The sequence below is a fragment of the Lichenostomus cassidix genome, chromosome 11, assembly GCF_008360975.1.
Source record: "Lichenostomus cassidix isolate B80296 chromosome 11, HeHo_3.0, whole genome shotgun sequence".
NCBI lineage: Eukaryota > Metazoa > Chordata > Aves > Passeriformes > Meliphagidae > Lichenostomus > Lichenostomus cassidix.
Window position 1 is genome coordinate 2952272 of NC_139492.1, and position 21635 is coordinate 2973906.

The window sequence follows — 21635 nt, forward strand, 5'->3', positions numbered from 1 at the left end:
CCGGGATCCTGCGGCTCCTCGGAGCCTGGGGAGGCGCGGCGCGGTGGCGGCGGGCGCGGAGCTCCAGCGGCCGGGGCCCGGCCCCACCGCCCCACCGCCCCACCGCCCCACCGCCCCTCCGCGCCGAGCGCAGCGGGCCGCCGCCGCCGCAGCTGCTGCTGAGGTAAATGCGCTCGCGGTCCTGGCCGCGGAAGGTCCCCGCGGGAGGAGCGCGGTGGCTCCGGGAAGGGAAGAAGGGCGGGCGGGGAAGGTTAGCGGGGATGAGCCGCCTCAGGCCGGGCTGAGGGCTGGGCATGCTGTTCATGGGGTGTTCCTGTCGCTTTCCGCCTTACTTACACCATAAAGAAATTAAAAATCACCCATTGGCAGCTGTAGGCAGAAGCGGCTGGCTGTGTCCCTGTGTCCCAGCACGGTGTCTGTTTGTCGTGGGGAGCTGGAAGGGAAGGAGAGCTCCAATTTGTATCCCATTTGTATCCCACCTTCCCAGCCTTGCCCTGTCCCTTGCCCCAGGGAGTTCCCGTGATTCCTGCAGTTCTGCTTTTCCTCCTTTCCTTCCTTCTTTCTTTTCCTTCTTTCGCTTGCAGGAAGTGCAAATAGATGAGAGGGTGGTTCGTACAGCAGAGTGTGTGATCTGTGCCATAAAAAACGGGATTGGGAAATCACTGCCTGCTTTCTGTAGTGAATATTCACTCGTGTGATGGTATCAGGATGAGGAATGACAGTGATGTAACTGTTTGCTTTGCTGGAGGCAGAATTAGGTTGAAGTCGCCGTGACTGTTCACATTAACAGACTGAAATTAGCTCTTTCGGAGGGAATGCTCTGTGACTTTGAGAATTTACAGATAAAAAGGAGCCGTGCTGGTTCGTTAGGAGATGAAACTGATGTGAAATTGTAGCGGTTTGGGATTAGAGTTACATAGCTGAGAGCTCTTTGTGGCTGAAGGGAATTGGTGATACTTTTATCTCTCGAAAGCTTCTTGGGTTTCCTTTAGCGTAGTGTATTTTGTATCATGCAGATCTGATGGATTTCTTTTTTATGCCTTTTATGAGGACAGAGAACTCTTAAGGAAGGGGAATTGATGGAATTCTACAGTGGTTCAAAGGCTGAAGGTGAAGAACATAGAGGAAATGTGAGGATTTATGTGTCTGATATGAGGAACAATTGAAACAAAAGCTTGGACATCCCTCTAATGAATATTGAAAGTTGCTAGTGAGAATAGTTTGGCTTTGACCAATAGCATGATTTTTTGGAACCTGGGAGGAAGAATCACATGGATGTGGATATGGATACAAGAGCTGACATAAAAATGTGTTTGCCAGCTTGATATCCCAGTGCAATCACTGTATTGATACCTGAGCTCTCTTCAACTGAGTGTGAGGATAGAGTGTGGACTGATGAATGCAAAAATCAGGAAAAAAATATTAAGTGGGATGTGATTCATCCAGTTGCTGTTGGCAAAGAAGTAAAACTTTCAGCTTTCACATACCAGTGCTGATATTGGTGTAAGCCTGCAGGTTTCTGGAGTCTAATCTGAATTTCACCCTGTGGCTCTGTTCCAGAAGAGGCAGAAATCAAAGCCCAGCTGCAGATTGTGTTCGTGTCCTTCTCAGGTGAAGGTTGTTTCATCCAGGAGTGTTTTGTCCTTGCTGCTGTACCCCACTGAACTCTTGGTGTATCAGATAGTGTGTTTGGTTCTCTGCTGGGCAGCAAAATCTTGTGTGATGTTTTTTCTTTGACTTTCACATCTCCGGGTGAAAGTCGTGTTATTGAAAAGATATCCTGCTGAACATCTCAGATGTTGTTTTGTGCTTATGGAAGAGTGACTTGGTATCACAGATCTGTGTCTGATAGCAAAGCTTTTTAATACTTTTTCTGAATATGTGTTCTGAATACATACATACATAGCGGTGTTTTCTTTCATTTTTCATAACGTTTTTTACCGTGAATTCTCGTTTCTGGATTTTGAGGATGTTTATAAAGATGCTACTGACATAAATCACAGAAATGGTTTGGGTTGGAAGGGATTTTAAAGATCATCTTCTTCCAACCTGTTTGGGAATATTTTTAACTAGATGGGATTGCTCAAAGCTCCATCCAACCTGGCCTTGAACAATTCCAGGGATGGGACAGCCACAGCTCCTCTGGGCACCCTGTGCCAGGATCTCACCACCCTCACAGGAAATAATTCCTTCTCTATATCTAACCTAAATTTCTTCTCTTTCGGTTTGAAAAAAGACATAAGTAATTAGATGCCCAACTTCCCAATAAGACCTTCACACTTATGCTGAAGTACTTCTATATACCCTTAGTCTGAGATGATTTAGAAACAGCACATCCTCTTTTCAAAGCTGGAAAGGAGCAATTCCAGTGTTTTCCCATGGACTGGCATAAGGAGAATTGTTACAGTCGCTTGAAACTTTTTTAAATATGGACTGAGTGAATATTCTCTGAAACTTGTTGCCCACAAACAGCCTCACATTAATTCCGTGTTCCCCCTGTGAGGTGTGCCTGCAGTAGAGCGGGGATGGACCAGCACGAGGAAAGGGCTGCAACACATAGATGGGAAATGCAAGAAATAAATACTTAAAATACATTAAGTTAGAGCAAAAGCAACAGGGATTTGGAGAGATGGCGAGCTGTGCCATTGAGGATGGATTTGGGGATAAGTTAATTAAAACACTGCAGGGTTGTATCATGGATCTCCATCCCAAGTTGTTTCAGCTGCTCTTCTGCAGAGCTGTGTGTGCTGCATTAAGGACAGAATCCCAGATTTCTGGATAAGGACATCCCAGATTTCTGGATAAGGACATCCCAGATTCCTGAACTGCTGAGAGGCTGCCTGCTAGACCAGTCCCTGGCAAAGAATTGAAGCAAGCCACAGCTGGCTTTTGAAATGGCTTTGCAGTTTGGCTTGCCTGGATCTGTAGTAAAAAGTAGGTGATTGTTCTAAATGAGACATTATCTGATGGATATTTATCTGTCAGCAGTGAACAGTCCAAATTGCCCATGGGATTAGAAGCAGGAGGAGGTGTGCCTGGTTGGTTTATGTAAAACTCAGAAGTTCCTGGAGTTAATGTTTATACTGTGACCTCTCAGGGAGATTATAGGGATGTGATTTTGATTTGCCTGCTTCCAGGTAGGATTTAAACCCATTGTATGTAAGTGCTGCAGGATTATTATTCTGATATGCAGTGTGGTTTGGTGTCTTTACAGCTATTGAGAGCAATCAGAAATATTGAAATAAAGGCATTTTCTTCATTGTCACTGAAATGGGAGGCATCTTAGGAACTGTCCATTGTGTAGCTTGAAGGAAAAGGCAACAAAAAAAAATACGCTTTGACAGCTGATGGATTGTTACCCTGTATATAAATTGTTTAAAAAAATACAGAGAAATTAGCTTTTTGGGTTTTTTTTTTCCTACAACAGTGCTTTTTCATTCTTCCTCAAAAATAACAGGAGGAAGGACTGTTCTTAACCCTGCAGTGCCTGGGTTTTTAATTTAATTACCAGTTCAGGGGCCTTATGGTACAATTAGTTATGTTGTGTCATTTGTCTTCTAATGCCCTTGGGTAACCTTCTTGCACTAAACCCAGTTATTTTACAAGAAACCCAGTTATTTTACAAGACCATCTTTCTACTGATGAATTTATAATGTAACATCTTTAAAAGTTATTTGGTTGGGGTTTTTATAATTATTATTCCAGAGGTATATCTGCATTTTAGGGCTCAGTTTCAGTACCAGTGAGGTGCAGGTGAGGTGCAGATGAGGTGAGACATTCCCAACCTGAGAATTCCAAATAACACTTAAGAGTAGAACTGGATTGGGTCAGGTTTAATATAACCACGTGGGCAGATGAAATTGTGCATGAAACATTAAATAGTTCATCTAATTTATCTGTTAGTGTTATCTAGCACCTTTATCTTCCGGTGGTAGATAAAGGTTTGTAAAAGGTCAAATTAAAAACTGTTGCTTGGTGTATTAGTGTAATGCTTTGTCCTTTTGTACTCCAAGCATGCAGCAAAGAGTAAATTTGGTTAGGACAGGCATTGAGGCAAGTAAATGAAGGGGAGAGGGAAGCTGTGAGCATCTCAGTGGGGATGCTGAGCTCTTCATAAAGGGAATGCTTCAAACATTGATCCTCTTCCCTTGGAGGGAGCAGGCTGGGGGCAGCTGGAGAGGAGAAGGACGAGGGAAATCACATGAGAATGACTAAATCCATTATTCCTGCCAAGCAGATCTGAGGGGACACTTGCACACGAACCAGTCACTGGTGAGGCTGTGAGGAGCACAGATTTTGCAGAGGATTGCAGTTAGGATCAGGGGCTGACTGAACAAATCACGTCGCTGTCTCGTCGATAAACTCTCCGTGAGCAATTGCAGCTGATTGCTGTGAGTTGAATGTTTCACCTGCAGAGGCTGAGAGTGTCGTGTTGCACTGCCTGTCACCCTCAGCTCCAAACGGGTGGGTGACGCTGCACGTCAGTGGGAGACACTCAGTGACAGCTTAATGGTTGTGGATTTCACAATATTGTGAAACTGAAGAAAAATCTAGGCTTATTTGTAAAGCAAACCAGAAAGCAATCGCGGCTTCCTGCAGTGATACAGAATGTTAGGGGGGATGGTTTTAAACTGAAAGAGGGTCACTTGGGATTTGATGTCAGAAGTTTTTTACAGTGAGGGTGGTGAGGCTCTGGCACAGGTTGCCCAGAGAATCTCTAGATTCCTCATCCCTGGAAATGTCCAAGCTCAGGCTGGAGCAGCCTGGGATAGTGGAGGTGTCCCTGCCCATGGCAGGGGGGTTGGACTAGGTGACATTTGAAGGTCCCTTCCAACCCAATCTGTTCAATAATTGTGCTATGTGCATAATAAACATTTGCATTGCCTTTTAGTTTTGCAGTAGAATGTTTGACTTTAACTAAGATAAGAGACTTCTCCTTTTCAATTCCCCTTGAACTGGGAAAATTGGAAAATGTATACTGAAGAACTCCATCAGTAATGTTGTATTTGGAGTATCTATTTCTGGTTTCAGCAGCTTTCCTTTTTACAAAAGGGACTTTTTATTTCCCGTAGCTCTTAAATATCAGAATCCTTATGTTACTCTCAAAATTTATTAATTGAAGTTAACCTTGCAAATAAGAGTGATTTCCATGTCACAGAATTTACTTCAAATCTGAGAAAACAAAACAACCTAGGAAGGAAACAACCCTAGGTACTTCTTTAGGCAGCTTCAATCAGACAGCAGCTCAGGCCCACACCTCTTCTGTTCTCTTCCCCAAATAGAAATGTAAAACAAGGTTTTGTGCTGCAATCCTGCTCCAAGTGCCATGTGGTGATTTCCAAAAGTTAACAGCTAAAAATGTCAGGCTTTCAAGTACCTGGTTTTCTAAATAAAATGCAAACTTGTTCATTGTGACTACGTGCAGCGTGTGTCAAAGTGCTACTATTGATGTTTATTATTTGTATTTAACGGTATTTTTCCTGATGCAGCTTTACTAATCAGTTTGTTGGTGATGTCTTTTCAGATCACATCAGCTGTGACTATGTGAATAGCCTGGGATAGCCCAAAGGCAGGACAGGATGTCAGAATAACATACAAAACATTTTTGAGGTATTTGTTTTGTTTTGGGTTTCTTTTATTGCGCTAAAATTTTTTTTTGATTGCCTTTTAAGATGTTTAAGCAAAATGAACACAGTAACTTTGTGCCATTCCATTCTTAAAAGATTCCTTAAAAGTTTTATAAGCCCTTTTTATTAAATGAAGTAATAGCTGATTTGCATAGTTATCTTCATGTTCCAGCTGCTAATTATGTACTTTAATGAAACTTGAATTTTCTTGACCACAAGGGCTGGTGGATGTCCCAAAGTGCTTTTGCACTTAATTGGCATAGATTGTAGTTTTAACTAGGAACATTTAGAAATATTAGGATAATTTGAAGTGGTTGAAAAGAGGGTAAAGTTAAGCTTGAATTACTTTTAAAAGAGATGAAGTTCATTCTTTCTTAAGGTAATTTTCTAGTGTATGACAACTTCATCCTTGGCTTAGCAGCTCCATTCTGGTGAGAGAGGAAAGTTTTGTCAAAAAAACCCCCAATGTGAGGACAGAAAACACAGTTTAACTCCTAGGAATTGTAACAGATCCAAGCAGCAGAGCTGAATTTCAGTTTGTTCTGTTCCACGAGCAGAGAATGTGTCCTTCAGACACCTCACTGTGTCCTGGGAGCTTCCCAGCTATTTTTGCAGTTGCTCTCACACCTCTCTGCTGCATCTGCATCTGTTTATTTTCATTTCTGCTTTCTTGGATTGCTCCTGCCTGGTTCTGACATCAAGGCTCAAGGATCAGGAGGATTTCCTGGGCAGAATGTGTTTATCTGATTCCTGAGAGAGAGTTTCTAAAGGGTTTAGGCAAACACAGCTTCATCAAAAACCATCTCAGTGCCACTCTCTTCACCTGGTAATGGTTGCTTGGACCATTGTGGAGAAACAAAGTGATCCCATATTCAAGGTCTTGGGATGGAAATTGAAGTGCCATGATCCCTACAGTCATATATATCCTCATTAATAAGGGGAAGAAGGGAGACCTCTGTGTGCCTGTCATAAATCAATAGAAATGCTTTCAGGTTTCTCTCAGACATGGCCTTTAATAGCATGAATCAATATGATTTTTAGAACACAGTATACTTTTAAAGCAGCAGGATATTCTTGAGGCCTGATGTTTAAGCTTTAATTTACCTCCTGTTTGATGATAGCACTTCAGTTCTGCCGTTCCATATCTTTCCTTGTGAGAGATGTCTGGAAAAATAATACTGTTTTCATGAGAACTATTAAGGTTTCAAGTCTGGTTTTTGCTCCACGTTGGAAAGACAACAAAGCCCTAAAAGAGCTTTCATGAAATCAAATTAATTCATGTGTTCTTTGAAAATCTGATTCTTGTAATCCGTTGCCATGTTAATTTAACCACAACCATTTGTTTCCCTCAAGTTTGGTCTGATCTGAGACCATTTTATAAGTTGTCCAATATATCTTTGTAACAGGCTTGTGGTTTTTCCAAAACAATAGCACTTTTGTCAACAAATCTAGCTGCTTTCTAACCTGCTGTGGTTTTCGTTATGAGCAATGTATTAGAATAGCTTTATTTCCATCCTGGTTTTCCTTTCTGCTCATCCCTCACTTAACTGGAGCAGAATGAAAAGTCAACAGTCTGCTGCCATAATTTGCTGTTTTCAGAGAGACATGAGCTGTAATTTAATGAAGACTTTGCCATTTTAGTTTGAGATAAAAGAGAGAAGTTGTGTTTTTAGCAGAAGTGGAGGAGTGGTTTGTGAGCACAGCATGATGGAAATGAAACCAGTCTGAAATCCCTTTGTCAGGCATTGAAGTTGCATGTTTGTGGTGAGTTAACCCTGGCTGGACACCCGTGAAAGCCAGTCCATTACTCCCCTCAGCTGGACAGGGGAGAGAAAATATTAAAAAAAGGATTATGGGTTGAGATAAGGGCAGGAGAGATCACTCAGAAATTACCATCACAGGCAAAACAGGCTTGACTAGGGAAATGAGCTTAATTTATTACCAATGACATTAGAGTAGAATAATAAAAAATAAAAACAAAATCTTAAAAACCTTAAAATGCATCTCCCCCTTCTTTCATATTTCAGCTTTATGCAGTCATAAAATCATTCAGGTTTTGATGAAAAGAAATCTCAATAATCTCTTTTCAACGTGGACATGCTTTATCTCCCAGAAACCAAAACCCAGAGCCACCCACTCAGTTTCCTCATGAATGGGAATGGGAATGAGGGTGGGAATGAGAATAATAATGGGAATGAGGATGGGAATGGGAATTGCAATGAGGATGGGAATGAGGATGGGAACGAGAATAAGAATGGGAATGAGAATAATAATGGGAATGGGAATGAGGATGGGAATGAGAATGGGAACGAGAATAAGAATGGGAATGAGAATAAGAATGGGAATAAGAATGAGAACAGGAACGAGAATAAGAATGGGAATGGGAATGAGAATAAGAGTGGGAATGAGAATGGGAATGGGAATGAGAATGAGAATGAGAATGGGAATGAGAATAAGAATGGGAATGAGAATGGGAATAAGAATGAGAATAACGGTGTGTTTTTCCCTGCAGGCAGTGCCAGCACACCATGCAGTCATCAGGGCACAGGTTCCGCGATGTCGAGCACCACCCGCTCCTGGCTGACAATGACACCTTCGACTCCTCCTCCTCCTCCTCCTCCTCGGAGGCCGACATGGCCGAGAGGGTGTGGTTCATCCGGGACGGCTGTGGCATGGTCTGTGCCATCATGACCTGGCTCCTGGTGGTCTATGCAGACTTTGTAGTGACTTTTGTCATGTTGCTGCCTTCCAAAGACTTTTGGTACTCCGTGATCAACGGGGTTCTCTTTAACTGCTTGGCAGTGCTGGCTCTGTCATCGCACCTGAGGACGATGCTCACTGATCCAGTAAGTATCCAAGAGTTCCTTGGCATTGCATTGTTCACTCTGTCTGCAGAAAAGTGATATCAGTCTTCTCCTGCTGGGAAAAGTAGTGTTGAGAGTCAAAATCCTTGTCTTAGACACAAACCCTCAAGGTTTTGATGATATCTCTACTCACCATCACCTGTACTTGTCCTGTTGTTCCATTAATTAAACCATAAAGGAAATATAAAACCTATAGGAGTGTTAGACTCAAGAAAAGCCAGTAAAATATTAACTCAGCTCCTGAAGATGCTAATAAAGTTTAGTCTTCTCTGTCCTAATTTTTCATCCTTTCCTTTTGTCAAAATATATCTATTTTCAAAATTTGTACCTTCATCCATTGTATCATTTGAAGTGTTTCTTTGCAGCACATGGAAGAACTTTTAGAGGTGAATGTGCTGCAAAACCTCAGGCTCACATTGGCACGATGGAAAAAACCACTGTCCTGAGTGATTCCTGCATTTTTGTCTTTAGGTATTGGAGTCAGAGGGAAGGGAGATTTCAGCTGAACACACATTGAAGCAGTGTAGGTGTAAGAGGTCTTGAAAGGACTCATTTCTTAGGACTTCTACTCTTCAAGACTTCAAGAGATAAAATAGTTTATTTTGTACTAAAATCTATTACTGTCTTTAGGGAATAAATCTGGGGAAAGAGGGATGAGGGGGAAAATGTCTATTTTCTCCAAATTTCTGAGACAGCAACAGCAAATAGAGAAGTTATTGGTGTGTTCAAAAAGCCAGCAGGGTGTTGTAGTTAATGATTTTCTAGGTCTTTGATTTACTTCTCCCCACACCCAGTGATATTACAGCATCTACAAATTATTATTTGTAGAAGTGATAAATATTACAACTTCTACAAACTGTGACAGTTAAGAGAGTTAATGGTTTAAGGATTTATTGCTTAAAAATACGAGCTGGTAAAACTGAGTGTCTTTCTAGACCTGTGTTGTTCTTTATGGATAAAACATGATCCAAACTGAGATGAGTCACTGCTTTTTTACTCTGTTCCTTTCCTGCTGACTCCCAGAATGGAAGACACAACTGTGTGGTAAAAACTAAGGTTAAAGGAAGAAAGGAACGAACTGCCTCAAAACATATGTGAATTAAATTTACTCTTGTAACTATAAAAATAGATTTTTGGTGGCTGGCTGTGACTGTGAAAGATGTTTTTGAAATAGAGCATATTTTTGTCACTAAAATGCTAAAAGCATGGCCTGAGGTTCTCATCCTTGTGACAAGTGGATAGGGGAATGTGAGATATTTACACCAAAATATTAACTTTAGTAAGAACATTCCAATTGCAAAATACCCTTCAGGAGTACAATGGGGGTGTTCAAGGAAATCTCTCTGTTTGTACCCCTGTGAGTACCAGATGAAGTTTGAAGCACCACTCAGCCAAAGAGCACACCTGGGCAACACAAACAGAGTTATTATTCCCGGCCAAAGGCAACAAAAACTCCCTGCCCAGCTCCCGAGCTAGATTTTGAACTCTGGAGGCTAATGCAGCTCTGTCATAATCAGATCAGGAACTAATCACTAAAATTCATTTCCCAAACAGTTATTTTTCTTTTGAATCAGTTCCTTCAACTGTTTACCATGAAGCTGCACAATGAAGAAGAATAAAGAAGCCAATGCTGGTTACAGTGTCCAAACTAAAGGTTTAAATAAAAAAGGATAATAAAAAGGATGACAGTTGGTCCTCAAAAACTTTTCTACATGGGGCAGCTGGTGAAACCCTGGCTTCAGAGACCTGAAATAACATCTCACAAGTAGTTGCTGATTTAACTTCTGAGGATGGCTTGGCCCATTAATCAAATGTCACAACAAATGTTCAGCATAACCTCTGAGAAAATGATGAGCAGTGCTTTTATCTGCAGGGAAAGATATGTCTCCCTCTTCATTTCTGTGGGCTGGTGACAGGATATTCTATGAGAATTAAGCTAATACTTGGCCAGAGATGAGTCTTGCTGAAATAAAGCTGAATTTGAGGTCAAGCAGAGGTAATTTATTCATTTGGAATTGATTCTGGCTTATAGCAGACTGGCTTTGAATAAATGAACTTATTTCAGCAATTATCCTGAGGTTACTGGTATGAAGTCTGTAAAATGTATTTTTAAATGCTCTCATGCCATTTAAGAAGCTTTCTCTCCTCTAATTGAAATGATTTCAGGGGGCTGTGCCCAAAGGAAATGCCACTAAAGAATACATGGATAATTTGCAACTGAAACCAGGAGAAGTGATCTACAAATGTCCCAAGTGCTGTAGTATCAAACCTGAGCGTGCACACCACTGCAGGTATGCCAGAGTTCCTTAAAGACTTCTGCATATGGAGGCATTGGAATAACATTCCTGATATTTATCTGTTCACTTCTTTCCCCCAGAAATTTCTTTTGGTATCCATTAAACTTTCAAATTCCCACACTGCGGAATATTTTGTCAGTGTAATATACTATGGCCAAAAATGACTGTGGATGAGGGGAGAGAAGTAAGAGACTCAAAGATTTTATAAAAAGAACTGTGCTCTGGTGTCTTAAATAATTTTGATCTGTGAATATTTTTTTCCTGTACATCATTCCAGTTATTGTGCTGTGCTAAGGGTAATGCAGGGCAAAGAGAAGAATCTCAAATTTCTGAGAGGAGCTGATTTAAGAAATGACTCCTGCAGTCTTAAATTAGCAAAATACAGAGTAGTTTTAAATTATGACTTTGTATCATCTCTTCTACGCAGTGCATTTGAAGTTAGATGTGAATTGGCAGATTATTTTCTCAAAGTTGCATGATTAATTCATTAAATGCATTTCAGCTTATTGAAGATCCATTTGAATAAGAACAGAAGTGATAATCATTTGAACTAGACATGCCATGGGAGAGATAGTAAATGTATATTTTCAATTCTCAGTCTTTGGAGTTTTCAGGCACTGTGGATTTGCTTTTGTAGTGTTTATTGTGTGCCAGTTGAAAATAGCAGTGCCTGCATAATCAGGGCTTACATAAAGATGCAAATGCTCCTGGTGGCTCTCTAGGTGTGGGGAGTGATGTGTGGAGTATTACACTGAAGTCTCCCAGTCAGTGCCTGTCAAAAGAGCAGAGCAGAGTCTTGTCAGGACTGGGAGATGATTCTGTAGCTTTGTGGGTTCTAAATTCAAAGTGTGTGTCACTGCTCAGTGCAAATGCTGAGAAGCTGCTCCCATTATAAACACTCAGCCTTGGCACGGAGAGCTTGTTCTCCTCTCAGCTCAGAGTGGGTTTTGTATCTGGAGTGTGAAGGGAGCTGTTCCACGGATAAAGAGGGAAGGATGGAATTATCTGCAGCTCATCTGTGTGTGGCTGAGGTTGGCTTTGCTGGGGTGCAGATCCCAGGGCTGCTCTCCTGAGCAGGCAGGGTGGTGCTGCTGGCTCCAGCAGCTCTGCAGTGCTCTCAGGGATGGCTCGGGGCTGGAGGCAGCACAGCTGCTCCCCGGCAGGATGGAAGGTGTAAATCCCTGGGGATGCAGAATAGCTGTGCAGGCTGTTCACATGGCCTGGCTCTGTGTCCCTGGGCTGCACTGAAGGGACACCTGGCAGCCCCTGCTAAGCATCTTGGTGATTTTCTCAGCCTGTGTTTAGGTTGATTCCTACAGAGACCTTGCAGGTATCTATGGAAAGCATTTGCCACATCTTTGGTCCTCACAGGATTTCCTAATTTGGAAGGAGCCCTAAATGAAGACATCATATGTTGATCTCTCCATATGACAGAAAGAAAGCTGGAGTATCAAAGAGCCTGGAGCTCAAATACCTTCCTTATAGCAAGAATTTGAGCAACATTTATTGTTAAAGCAGAGCAAGAATGGGTAGAGTCTGTGATAAAGAAAATATCTGATATTTTCAAAGGGTTTGTTCTCCCTGAGCACCTGTTTAGGGATCCAGCTTTGTGTGGCTTATGAATTGTTTTAATCCCTGGTCAAATGTTCTGACAGATGTTCTGCCTAAGGGCAAAGGATGCATTTTGGGGCTTGCTCAGTGCAATCCTGCTCCACAGAACCTCTGAAAGAGAAAGCCAGAGCCTGGAGGTGTTGTGCTATCCTTTTGTGAGGCTCTTGTCATGTTTTTCCTCATCATTTGATTTCTGATTTAATTTCCTTTGTTTCTGTTAATCTGATTCTTTGCCTCAGATCTCTCACTGCAGGAGTCTACCCGGTAGAAAAAGGGTTTGTTTGATTGTGCTGCCAACTTTTTATTGGTTTGCAAACCCATTCCAAGGACATTAAAAGGATGGTCTAGTCCCAAGTATTCAAAGTGGCAATTTGCTGATAGAAGAGACTTGAAAATGGAGATTGAAGTTGGTTCCTGTTGGGAAATACTTACACTCAGAGCCACAGTGCATGTTTTGGGTTGTAAATTATTAACAGAAGAGACTCTTAGGATGTAGTTACGAAAATTGTTGTGCAACTCTGCAACAGAAGTTCTTTTAAGGAAGAAAAATAGTTTCATAATACACATTAGTGATGGAGGAAAGAGCAAGAACCTTTTATTTACAGCTAAGTATCTCTGAAATGCATTAAACTGGTATTTTACTGAACAGTTAACATTTTCAGCACGAGGAAGAGCCTCATCCTGAGCGAACAGGATTTCATTTTCACTGAAGGAGCACAGCTGTCATCATTTCTGCCTGTTCTGTGTTTGTGTGTGGGGAGCTGTTACTCTGAATCAAGTCACTGAGAGATGTTTCCATCAGGCTCCCTGGGAATATCTGTTATCCACACCCATTCCTCCTGAGTCTTTAGCTGTGTCTTTCTGAATGTTATCTTTGGCTTTAAAGCTGCAATTATTGCACCTGCCTGAGTTTGTGCAGCAGCAATTCCAGGCTGGAGGAGACACTTTCCTCCATCCACAGGTGCTTGTTCTCTTTGCTTTTTTTTTTTTTTTTGGTAGGGTGAATGACCCAGGGTGCAGCTGAGGGAAGGATTTCCCCAAACTCCTGCTGCACAAACAGCTGGGCTTGGACACTGGAAGGAATAAAATCCGAGGGATGGGGTAGGAAAAAGGCAGAACCACTGCTTTAAGCATCGCTGTGAGATTCTTGGTGGGAGATTAGGAATGAAGGCAGGGTTCCAGATATCTGAGCTCTTGGAGAGAGAGCTCTGTGTGGGCTTGTGAGAAATTCTGAATGAGCAGAAGTGAGTCCTGCCCACCTCACATCCTCCAGCATTCAGCTTGATTGAGCCTGGATAGGATTTTACTCAGCACTTCACATTAATGTTGTTTTTACAGTGCTGGCGTGGATTCTGTGTCACATCAGGAGCTTTGCATGGTTGTGGTGCTCAGGAAAATGAGAGGCTGAACTGGCAGGCAGCAAGGAGAGTCTTTTCAGGAGTGTCCTGAATCTCCTCCTGCTTTTCCTGCACCAGAGAGTGGTTTTGATGTTTAGTTCTGCTATTGGGACTTTCACCTGTAAGAGGCACTATTTAAAAAGTCATTTTTAGAAAAGGATGAATCCTCTTTAATGTCCATAAAGCCAAGAGGCAGTGGTGATGCAGGGGTTTGATAGCTCAGGGCAAAAGCAGCTTCATTTGGGATTCTTCCACATCACCTGCACAGGAGTATCTTCTGCCTCTTGCTGAATTACCTTCAAATCATACAAATGGGATAACTTAAAAATGATTTTCTGCCTCGGGTTGTTGGTTTCCCCCCACACCTCCCTCTGTTGTCACTCCAGTGACAGTCATGCAGCTTTGCTTCGTGGTTTGTCACTGCAGCACTTGTAGATGCCACACATAAATCAGCCTGTGTTAGAAACAAAGGGGCTTGGATAAAATCATGCCTGCATTTTTTTGGCTTATTTGGCTTGGTAACTGCTGAAGTGAAAATGTTTAATATTCTGGGTATTCTGCAGGAAAATCTGGAGCACTGAGTGTGTAGCTATCTTAAGTACAACGCTGGGAAAACGGAATATCAGCATTGCTTAAGCTATTGATTTATGAAGAACTTCAACAGATGTTGCAGCTGTTCTGTTTCTGGTGTGTAGCTCTTCACATTTGGCTGCAGATTGGAGCCCTCTGGTGCTGTGTGGCAGATGTAAAATGGAGTTACTGGAGTATTTGAGTGCTGTGGATGCAGCCTTGACTCAAAACTGGGCAGCAACCAAGTGAACCAGCAGAGAGCAGGAGTGGTTAAGAAGTCATGAACAAGTAGACACTCAATAAGTGCTGCTTTTAGTTGCAATATTTGTGTTTTCTGTTGAGGAGGTGAGGTTTGACACTGTAAGCTGTGCTGTAGTTGAGATTTTGATTGCATAAGTTTAGAATTTGTTGGTTGAAACCTCAAGAGTGACAATTTCTCTCTTGAAGATGTAAATTTCTTGGGGTTTGGTTTGTTTTTTTTTTTAATCCACAAACTTGAAGGCCTGTAAATGTGAAAAAATTATCTTTTCTGTCTAAAGAAACTTTTCCAGAAGGAAAAGGGTTTTACTAATACTGAATCTAGAGAGAGCTGAAGCTTTGCTCATTCAGTACCACAAGTGTCTGAAGTTCTGGATTTGCATGATTGTGTGTTTGGCTGTGCAGTGATCGTGTTTTATTGTGAGGATTATTTTATGTACACAGTCAGTTTTGCAGCAACCAAAAGCTGAGTTGTGAGAGGGAACAACCAATTCCTTTAAAGAAATGCAAATAAAATCCCTGTCTGCAGCTTGCCAAGAAATACTCCAGCACATCCTCCTATGACCACTGCCTGCCTTTGCTTCTGCATTAAAATATCATTTCCTTTTCCTTTCTTCCAGTATTTGCAAGCGATGTATCCGAAAGATGGATCACCACTGCCCGTGGGTGAATAACTGTGTGGGGGAGAAAAATCAGAGATTTTTTGTTCTGTTTACGGTGAGTTGAACATCAACAGCAGCTTGATTTTAGTCTAGATCTACCTTGATATCAAGAATTTTGGTTGTGCTTAGTGAGTAACAGCTTTAGGACACAATTGGGTTGTTTTGCTTGGGTGGGTTTTTCTACTCCTGTTCGTTTTAACCTTGTGCAGTGCTGGTGTTTAAAACTTGCTTCATTTTGCTGTGTTTTGTGTGGTGACAGTGAGTGACATGCTGCTGTCTCTCTGCAGATGTACATAGCCCTAATTTCAGCTCATGCTCTCGTACTCTGTGGGTTTCAGTTCTTCTCCTGTGTCCGAGGGCAGTGGACTGGTGAGCAAATAAATATTTAATTTTCATTATCATAATCCAGCTGATATTAAGGAAGAGTCATAGCAATCCACCTATTTTAGTCCCATCCTTTAAACATTTTGGATCTCTTTATCCATCACTCTCCTTTTTTCTTTCTTTGTTTTTTCTCCTTTTTTTTCAGTCATTCTCTGTAAGAACTGTGCCTGTCAGGGACATTCTCACTCCCTTTACACACAGTAGTAATTTACTACCTCTGCCAAAGGAAGGAAACAGAGCTGCTCCTCAACCACCTCAGCACTACATCACCTCAATTTGGGCTTTGTGTGCTCCACCTCAGTTCTGAATCACATCTGAAATATAAATCAATTTCTCCCTCATTCTGTTACTGCAGCCAACCATGGGGCTCCTGCAGAAATTAAATGTGCTGAATTTTCCCAGTTTTTTTTTTTTTAATTTAGGGTTTTGACTTGCATTTCTTAGTGTTCCAATGTGCCAGAGCTCATTCTGCTCTTGTGCTTTTGACAGAAGGTGGTTGATGTGTTCTTTTGGTAAATGAAGCAACAGGGAAATCCCTGTGATGTTTATTTTTTTTCCTGAATATTTCAGTAAATGGCTGGAATCTTAGTCCTTTTCTTACTTGAAACATTCATCTTCCTCCATATTATCCCATGTATGTCTTCCTTGTTTAAATATAATTAAGTTAATCAGTTGATCAGAGGCTCTCCAGAGATGGGAGGCAGAACCTGATTACTTCATGTGCTGAATTAAAAAAAAAAAGAGTAATAAAGCAATCACAGCCAAGTGGAACATCTGTATTAGCCAGCAAGTCAGGGCTGACAGTGGTTTTCCAACATCTGTCATGCAGGAAGCTCCACATGTGCAGTTCTGAGTGCTTCAGTCACCTCATGTGCAAACATTTATTTGCTGTCCTTGAAATCCTGAGGTAGGATTGCAGAAATAATTACCATGGGCTTTGTAGGAAGCCAAAAGTGTTACTTCCATAAAATTCTTTATTTCCTTGGTCAGCAAATAAAGCTGCTGCAAAATCAGGAATTTGTTTTAATTGTGAGATATTTAGACTTTTAGAACATGCTCTATAATTTGGGGTTTTCCTTTTCCTAACTACATATTTCATTTTCACAGAGTGCAGTGACTTCTCCCCACCTGTAACTGTGATCCTGATGATCTTCTTGTGCCTTGAGGGTTTTCTGTTTCTCACTTTCACTGCAGTCATGTTTGGCACCCAAATCCACTCAATATGCAATGATGAAACGGTAAAAACCTCAACTTTTTTTGTATTCTGTAAAATTGATTTGGGGAAGATGTGATTAGGTGTTGTTTTATTTGCTCTTATTTTGGAGAAAGCTGCAAAACTTCAGTAGTTCATCATTTTTATTTTCTACAGTTTGGAAGGATTGGAGTAGTTTCCAAGAGAAGTTCTTGCACTTCTTGCTTTTCTGACATTTTGTAATTTGGTTTTAAATGACAAAGAATGCAAAGCTTCTGACTTCAGTTTTGACTTTCCCTTCTCAACTGTCACAAGGTCCTGATGGGAGGAATGGGAATTGTCTGTTTTTCTCAGGTTTACACTGAAAATCACTGTCTTGTCCCAACCCTTCTCACCTCACTTTTATTTACTTTCTCAGAGAATAAAACATAATTTGGGCCTTTGGCTCCCTTGCCCTTAGATCTGCAGAAGTTATATCATGAGAGAATAATTGACTGGGAAAAATAAGGAGTTTGAACCCTGTGACTGTTCAATATTTTCTCCTGTGAGGTTGTTTAAAAGTGTATTTCTGTGCTGAGGAGTAAAATTGGTAAATATTGAACCTTCATTAGTGGGAAGCACAAAAAAATAACCATCAAAATAATGCATTTAGGAGAGTAATCCTGGCTCCAGTAACTGTGGAGCAGGAGCCTTGCTGTCTGCTTTCATTCACTGAGTAAACAACTTGTAGGGTTGTTCAGCTTTTCTGGGATTTTTATCTTAGCTTGAGGGGGAAAGAGGTAGAGGCAGATCAACCTTCTTGTGCATATTTTATGTTCTAAATCTTCTGCCCTCTATCCACAGGGCTAAAACAGTTCCTAATTTCTTCCTTAATAATTAAATAACAGCAAGAAACCAATCAGCTGAGGAACAATACAATAAAACAATACAATAAGAAATGCAAACCCAGTTTTTACAGCCGCTATTAGATTTAACTAACCTTTGGACTTAGCAGTGCATCCCTGCCTGTGTTTATTTACAGGAGATTGAAAGACTGAAGAGTGAAAAGCCAACGTGGGAGAGGAGACTGCGCTGGGAAGGGATGAAATCTGTTTTTGGGGGTCAGCCCTCCCTCCTGTGGATCAATCCTTTCGCAGGGTTTCGGATCAGGCGACTCCTCCTGCGAGGAAAGAAAGGAGGACCTGAGTTCTCTGTTTGAGTCGAAATATGCTGGAACTTGCAAGAATCCTATATAATATTTATTTTGGGGCCAGAGAAGGCTGTCTACATCTAATCTGTGACCAGGTGGAACTGATGTCAGACATTTGCTTGTAGCAAGCAGAGTTTTCTACGTTTATTGTCACAGACATCTCATGAATTCCGAGACAGGAACTGGATCTGCCATGCTCTTAACAGCAGCACACCAGAGGAAAAGCACGTGGTCACACTCAAGAAGCCAAATGTTGTCATGCTACTGTAATTTATTTTCTCAGATTACTTCCCCATTTTTTTGTTAAAAACCTTTTTATTTGGTAAATGTCTGGGGAATCACCTGTGTGTTTTTATACCAAGTGTAAGTCCTTGGGTGCAGTTGTCAATCAGAAGGAGGAGCATTCTGGTGAAAGTTGATCTCTGATCAGACGCAGCCTTCTCAGATCCAGATTTCAGGGAATAGTGCTTTGTTTGGTTCTTAATTCTCTTTCAGCTTGTCCTGATCAACAGAGCTGCTCGTGTCCCACTTCAGGCACACATTCCTCATATGCAAGTGATCCCAAGGACTCTGCCCAGCACAGCAGAGTCACTGTCACACCCTGTCCTGTGTCTTCCCAGGCTCACTGAAGCATGGCTCGTGTTTGGCAGTGTCCATCCCATGTGGCATTTAGGGAAAGGCTAAACCTTCACTCAATAATTGTAACCTCTGGCTGGGGGACAAATCCTGCCCTGGGGTGTTCATCTCCAATTCTGCATGTGTTGGTTGCAGAGGGATTGGAGTGTGGAGTGTGCAGGGGTGAGTGGGACAGTGTCCTGCTTTAGTTGTGAAGTATCAAAGCAGTGAAATATTGTGCTTTAATTGTGAAATATTAAAGCAGTCCTGCTGTGGGAGGTGACAGGGAGTGTCCAAACTGCAGGGAATTCACTGCAAACACCTCCTAGGGTCTTGCTCTGCCCCTTTTTTACTGTACAGACTTTTCATGGAGGGAAAGCTGTTAATGACCCCTCAACAAAGACAGCAGAGAAAGAGGCAATTCCCTCCTTTCTCAAGTACAACACAGCTTAAATGTAGAAACATCTGCCATAGAACGAGTTCTTTTGGATTTAACCATTTCCAACCAAAACTACTCTGAAGAAATGAGAGCAATATAGATCTAGATCTGCTTTATGTGGGCCTGACAAACAACAGTAGTGCTAAAAAAATGTCTATAAATCTGCAAATAACAAAATACAAAGCTGCAAGTAATAAAAATTCAGCTCAAAGTTGATTCTTTAAAAATTACATTTAGACTATTTTTTTTTGTATTATCGTTAACCTACAAATCACTTACAATATAAAGGATAAAGCAGGAGCCTCGATGCATAGCTTGAAATCGTGCCTAGAAAGTAAATAGCTCCCTGTTTTGGGACTTGCCTTAAAATTGTCCTGTTCTTGCTTTGGCTCAGCCAGTGGCACTGGTGAGCTGTCCCACCTCGAGCAGTTCCACGTGCTGGAGAGCCCTGCCTTCCAGCAGGAGCTGTTCCCTTCTGCTCCTCCAGCTCTTTGTGGCATCCTGATCCCAGCTCCACCAGCTTCTGTTCCCTGGGGTGGCTGAGGTGGCTGAGGGATCCATTTCTTGTCTGTGGCCCTGTGAACAAAACTGTGCAATACTTTGGGATGTGTTCACTTTGCTTGGGGTGGTTGGTGGTGGTGGTGGTGTGGAATGCTGGAGATTTCCTAGCTGGAAATCCACTGGAATTGCAGAGGTGAACAAAACTGAGGGGGAAGCTGGAAGTTCCACAGAATTCTGTGCATATTCACTTGCACACCTTAAAGATTTGGGGGGGAAAAAAAAAAAAGGTGTCTGGCTTTGTCCTGAGGCTCTTACTGTGTATATTCAATGAGAAAAATCAGAAAATATCACTCCAGGTGGTTGAACCCTGTGACTTGGCAAATGTGTGCGTGTGAAATCCGGTTTACTTTGGCTTTTCAAACCCTTACGTTGTAATTTTTTTTTAATGTAAAAAAAAGAATAAACTAATGAATTGAAGTCTTAGTTGATTAAATTCTCTGTATGTTCCTTTTTTTTCACATATATTTAGATTGATGCAGCTTCAGGGAAATGGTCCTGAATCCTTTGGCTTGTAATTGGTTTGTATTATTAATTAATAATTAACCTATTAATTAACAGGTGATGCTTCTCCAAATTAAAGAAGCTCCTCTGCTTATTAAGAATTTTAAGCTGCACTCTTTTAGCTCATCTTGGGCATTTCTTTTTCTTCATCCTCTGGTGTAGCTGCTGATTTTATTAGAGAGCCATGGAATGATTTACACTGGAAGAGACCTTCAAGCTCATCTTCTTCCCACCCTGTTGGTCCAAGGTGAGTGAGAAAACACTTCTGATTTGAAAACTTACCACAGAATTCCAGCCTTTGCACTTTCAAGGAATTTGTGTAAAAATAGTTTGGGACTCTCCAGTTTCTCTGGAAAATGCAAATGTTATATTTTTCCTCTGTTTCTGCAGCCTGGAGAGCAGCAGGTTGGTAATGTCCACCCAGACAAGGAACAAATGGCAGTGAAGGATGGAGAGACTCAAAGGTGTTTATTTCCCCTGTGCAATAATTCTAAAAAAAATACATGGAGATGCTTTCCTGGCTCTGTGTCAGACTTTTTTACACTGCTGTTTCTATGGAGAAAGCAGCTCCAAATCCATGCCCACAGACTGTGCCAGTGCTGCTGATATTTTTGCACAGGTTAATGATTTTGTTGTGTTTATGTGTATTTTAGGGAAGAGTTTGTTTATTCTCCAAAGAGAACAGATGTCCCTGCAGATGGATCCTGACAATTTAGCTCCTTTTTTTATTTTCTTGTTTAGTTTCTAGTAGTGTCAATATTGTTCCAGGAATCCTTTCTGAAGGCTTGGACTTAGGGAGAATTCATTTATGGATTTCTTCATGCCTGTCCTGTGCAGAAATATTAAATTTCTACAATTGTTCTGCTTCTTTCTGTTGGCACCAGCTCCACATGTGAATGTATTTGATGCTCTTTGAGAAAGAAAGTGGCTTGAGGGGTTTTGAAATGAGAAATTGAGCTGTAAAATGTTTCTGGGATCTGTTAATAACACTAAAATGGAAAGCAGAATTGGTTCTGTATAATTTTTTTTCCTTCTGAGCAGGATTACAGGTCAATTCACGTAATGCACTTTATGTTTTAATGTGGGTTGGTGAGTTTTCATTGAGATTGTTCATTTCTTATTTTGCTTCTTTCACTTAGTTGTGGGTTTTTTGAGTTCTGAATGCCTTGAATTTTTTTTTCCCTGCCTGTGTTCTAATAGCACATCTGCTGCTGTGCTGCACTTCACTCCTGTCATCCCCAACCAGAGCCCTGGAAATTCTCCAGCAGCCATCAAAGGGAGCACGGGCTGAGCTTTTTAATAACAGCAGTGAAACTTTGCACGTCCAAAATATTTTTGCAATTTCTCTTCGTATTACAGTGCAGCATAAAGTTAATATTAGATTCAATGTAAAAGATGCCAAATATTGGAATTGGCAAGGAAAGGGATAACTTAGAGGGAAAAAAATTAGATTTTCTTGCCTGAGGTG

The 21635-nt window shown here is 41.4% G+C and overlaps 1 protein-coding gene across 1 annotated transcript; it reads left to right on the top strand.

The window, feature by feature from the left end:
- ZDHHC7 (zDHHC palmitoyltransferase 7) lies at positions 1-20099 on the top strand. Its single transcript, XM_085071434.1, has 8 exons — positions 1-163; positions 5525-5610; positions 8140-8473; positions 10658-10782; positions 15245-15341; positions 15574-15655; positions 16778-16908; positions 17884-20099. The coding sequence occupies exons 3-8, from the start codon at positions 8156-8158 to the stop codon at positions 18058-18060; spliced, it is 930 nt and encodes a 309-aa protein (XP_084927560.1). The 5' UTR covers positions 1-163; positions 5525-5610; positions 8140-8155; the 3' UTR covers positions 18061-20099.
- The last annotated feature ends 1536 nt before the right edge of the window (positions 20100-21635 follow it).

Excerpts from the sequence above, each read along its gene's own strand:
- ZDHHC7 (XM_085071434.1), top strand. The coding sequence starts at position 8,156 with ATGCAGTCATCAGGGCACAGGTTCCGCGATGTCGAGCACCACCCGCTC. Across the intron at positions 15,656-16,777 it reads TGTCCGAGGGCAGTGGACTG|AGTGCAGTGACTTCTCCCCA; the intron begins GTGAGCAAATAA and ends TCATTTTCACAG. Across the intron at positions 16,909-17,883 it reads CAATATGCAATGATGAAACG|GAGATTGAAAGACTGAAGAG; the intron begins GTAAAAACCTCA and ends GTTTATTTACAG.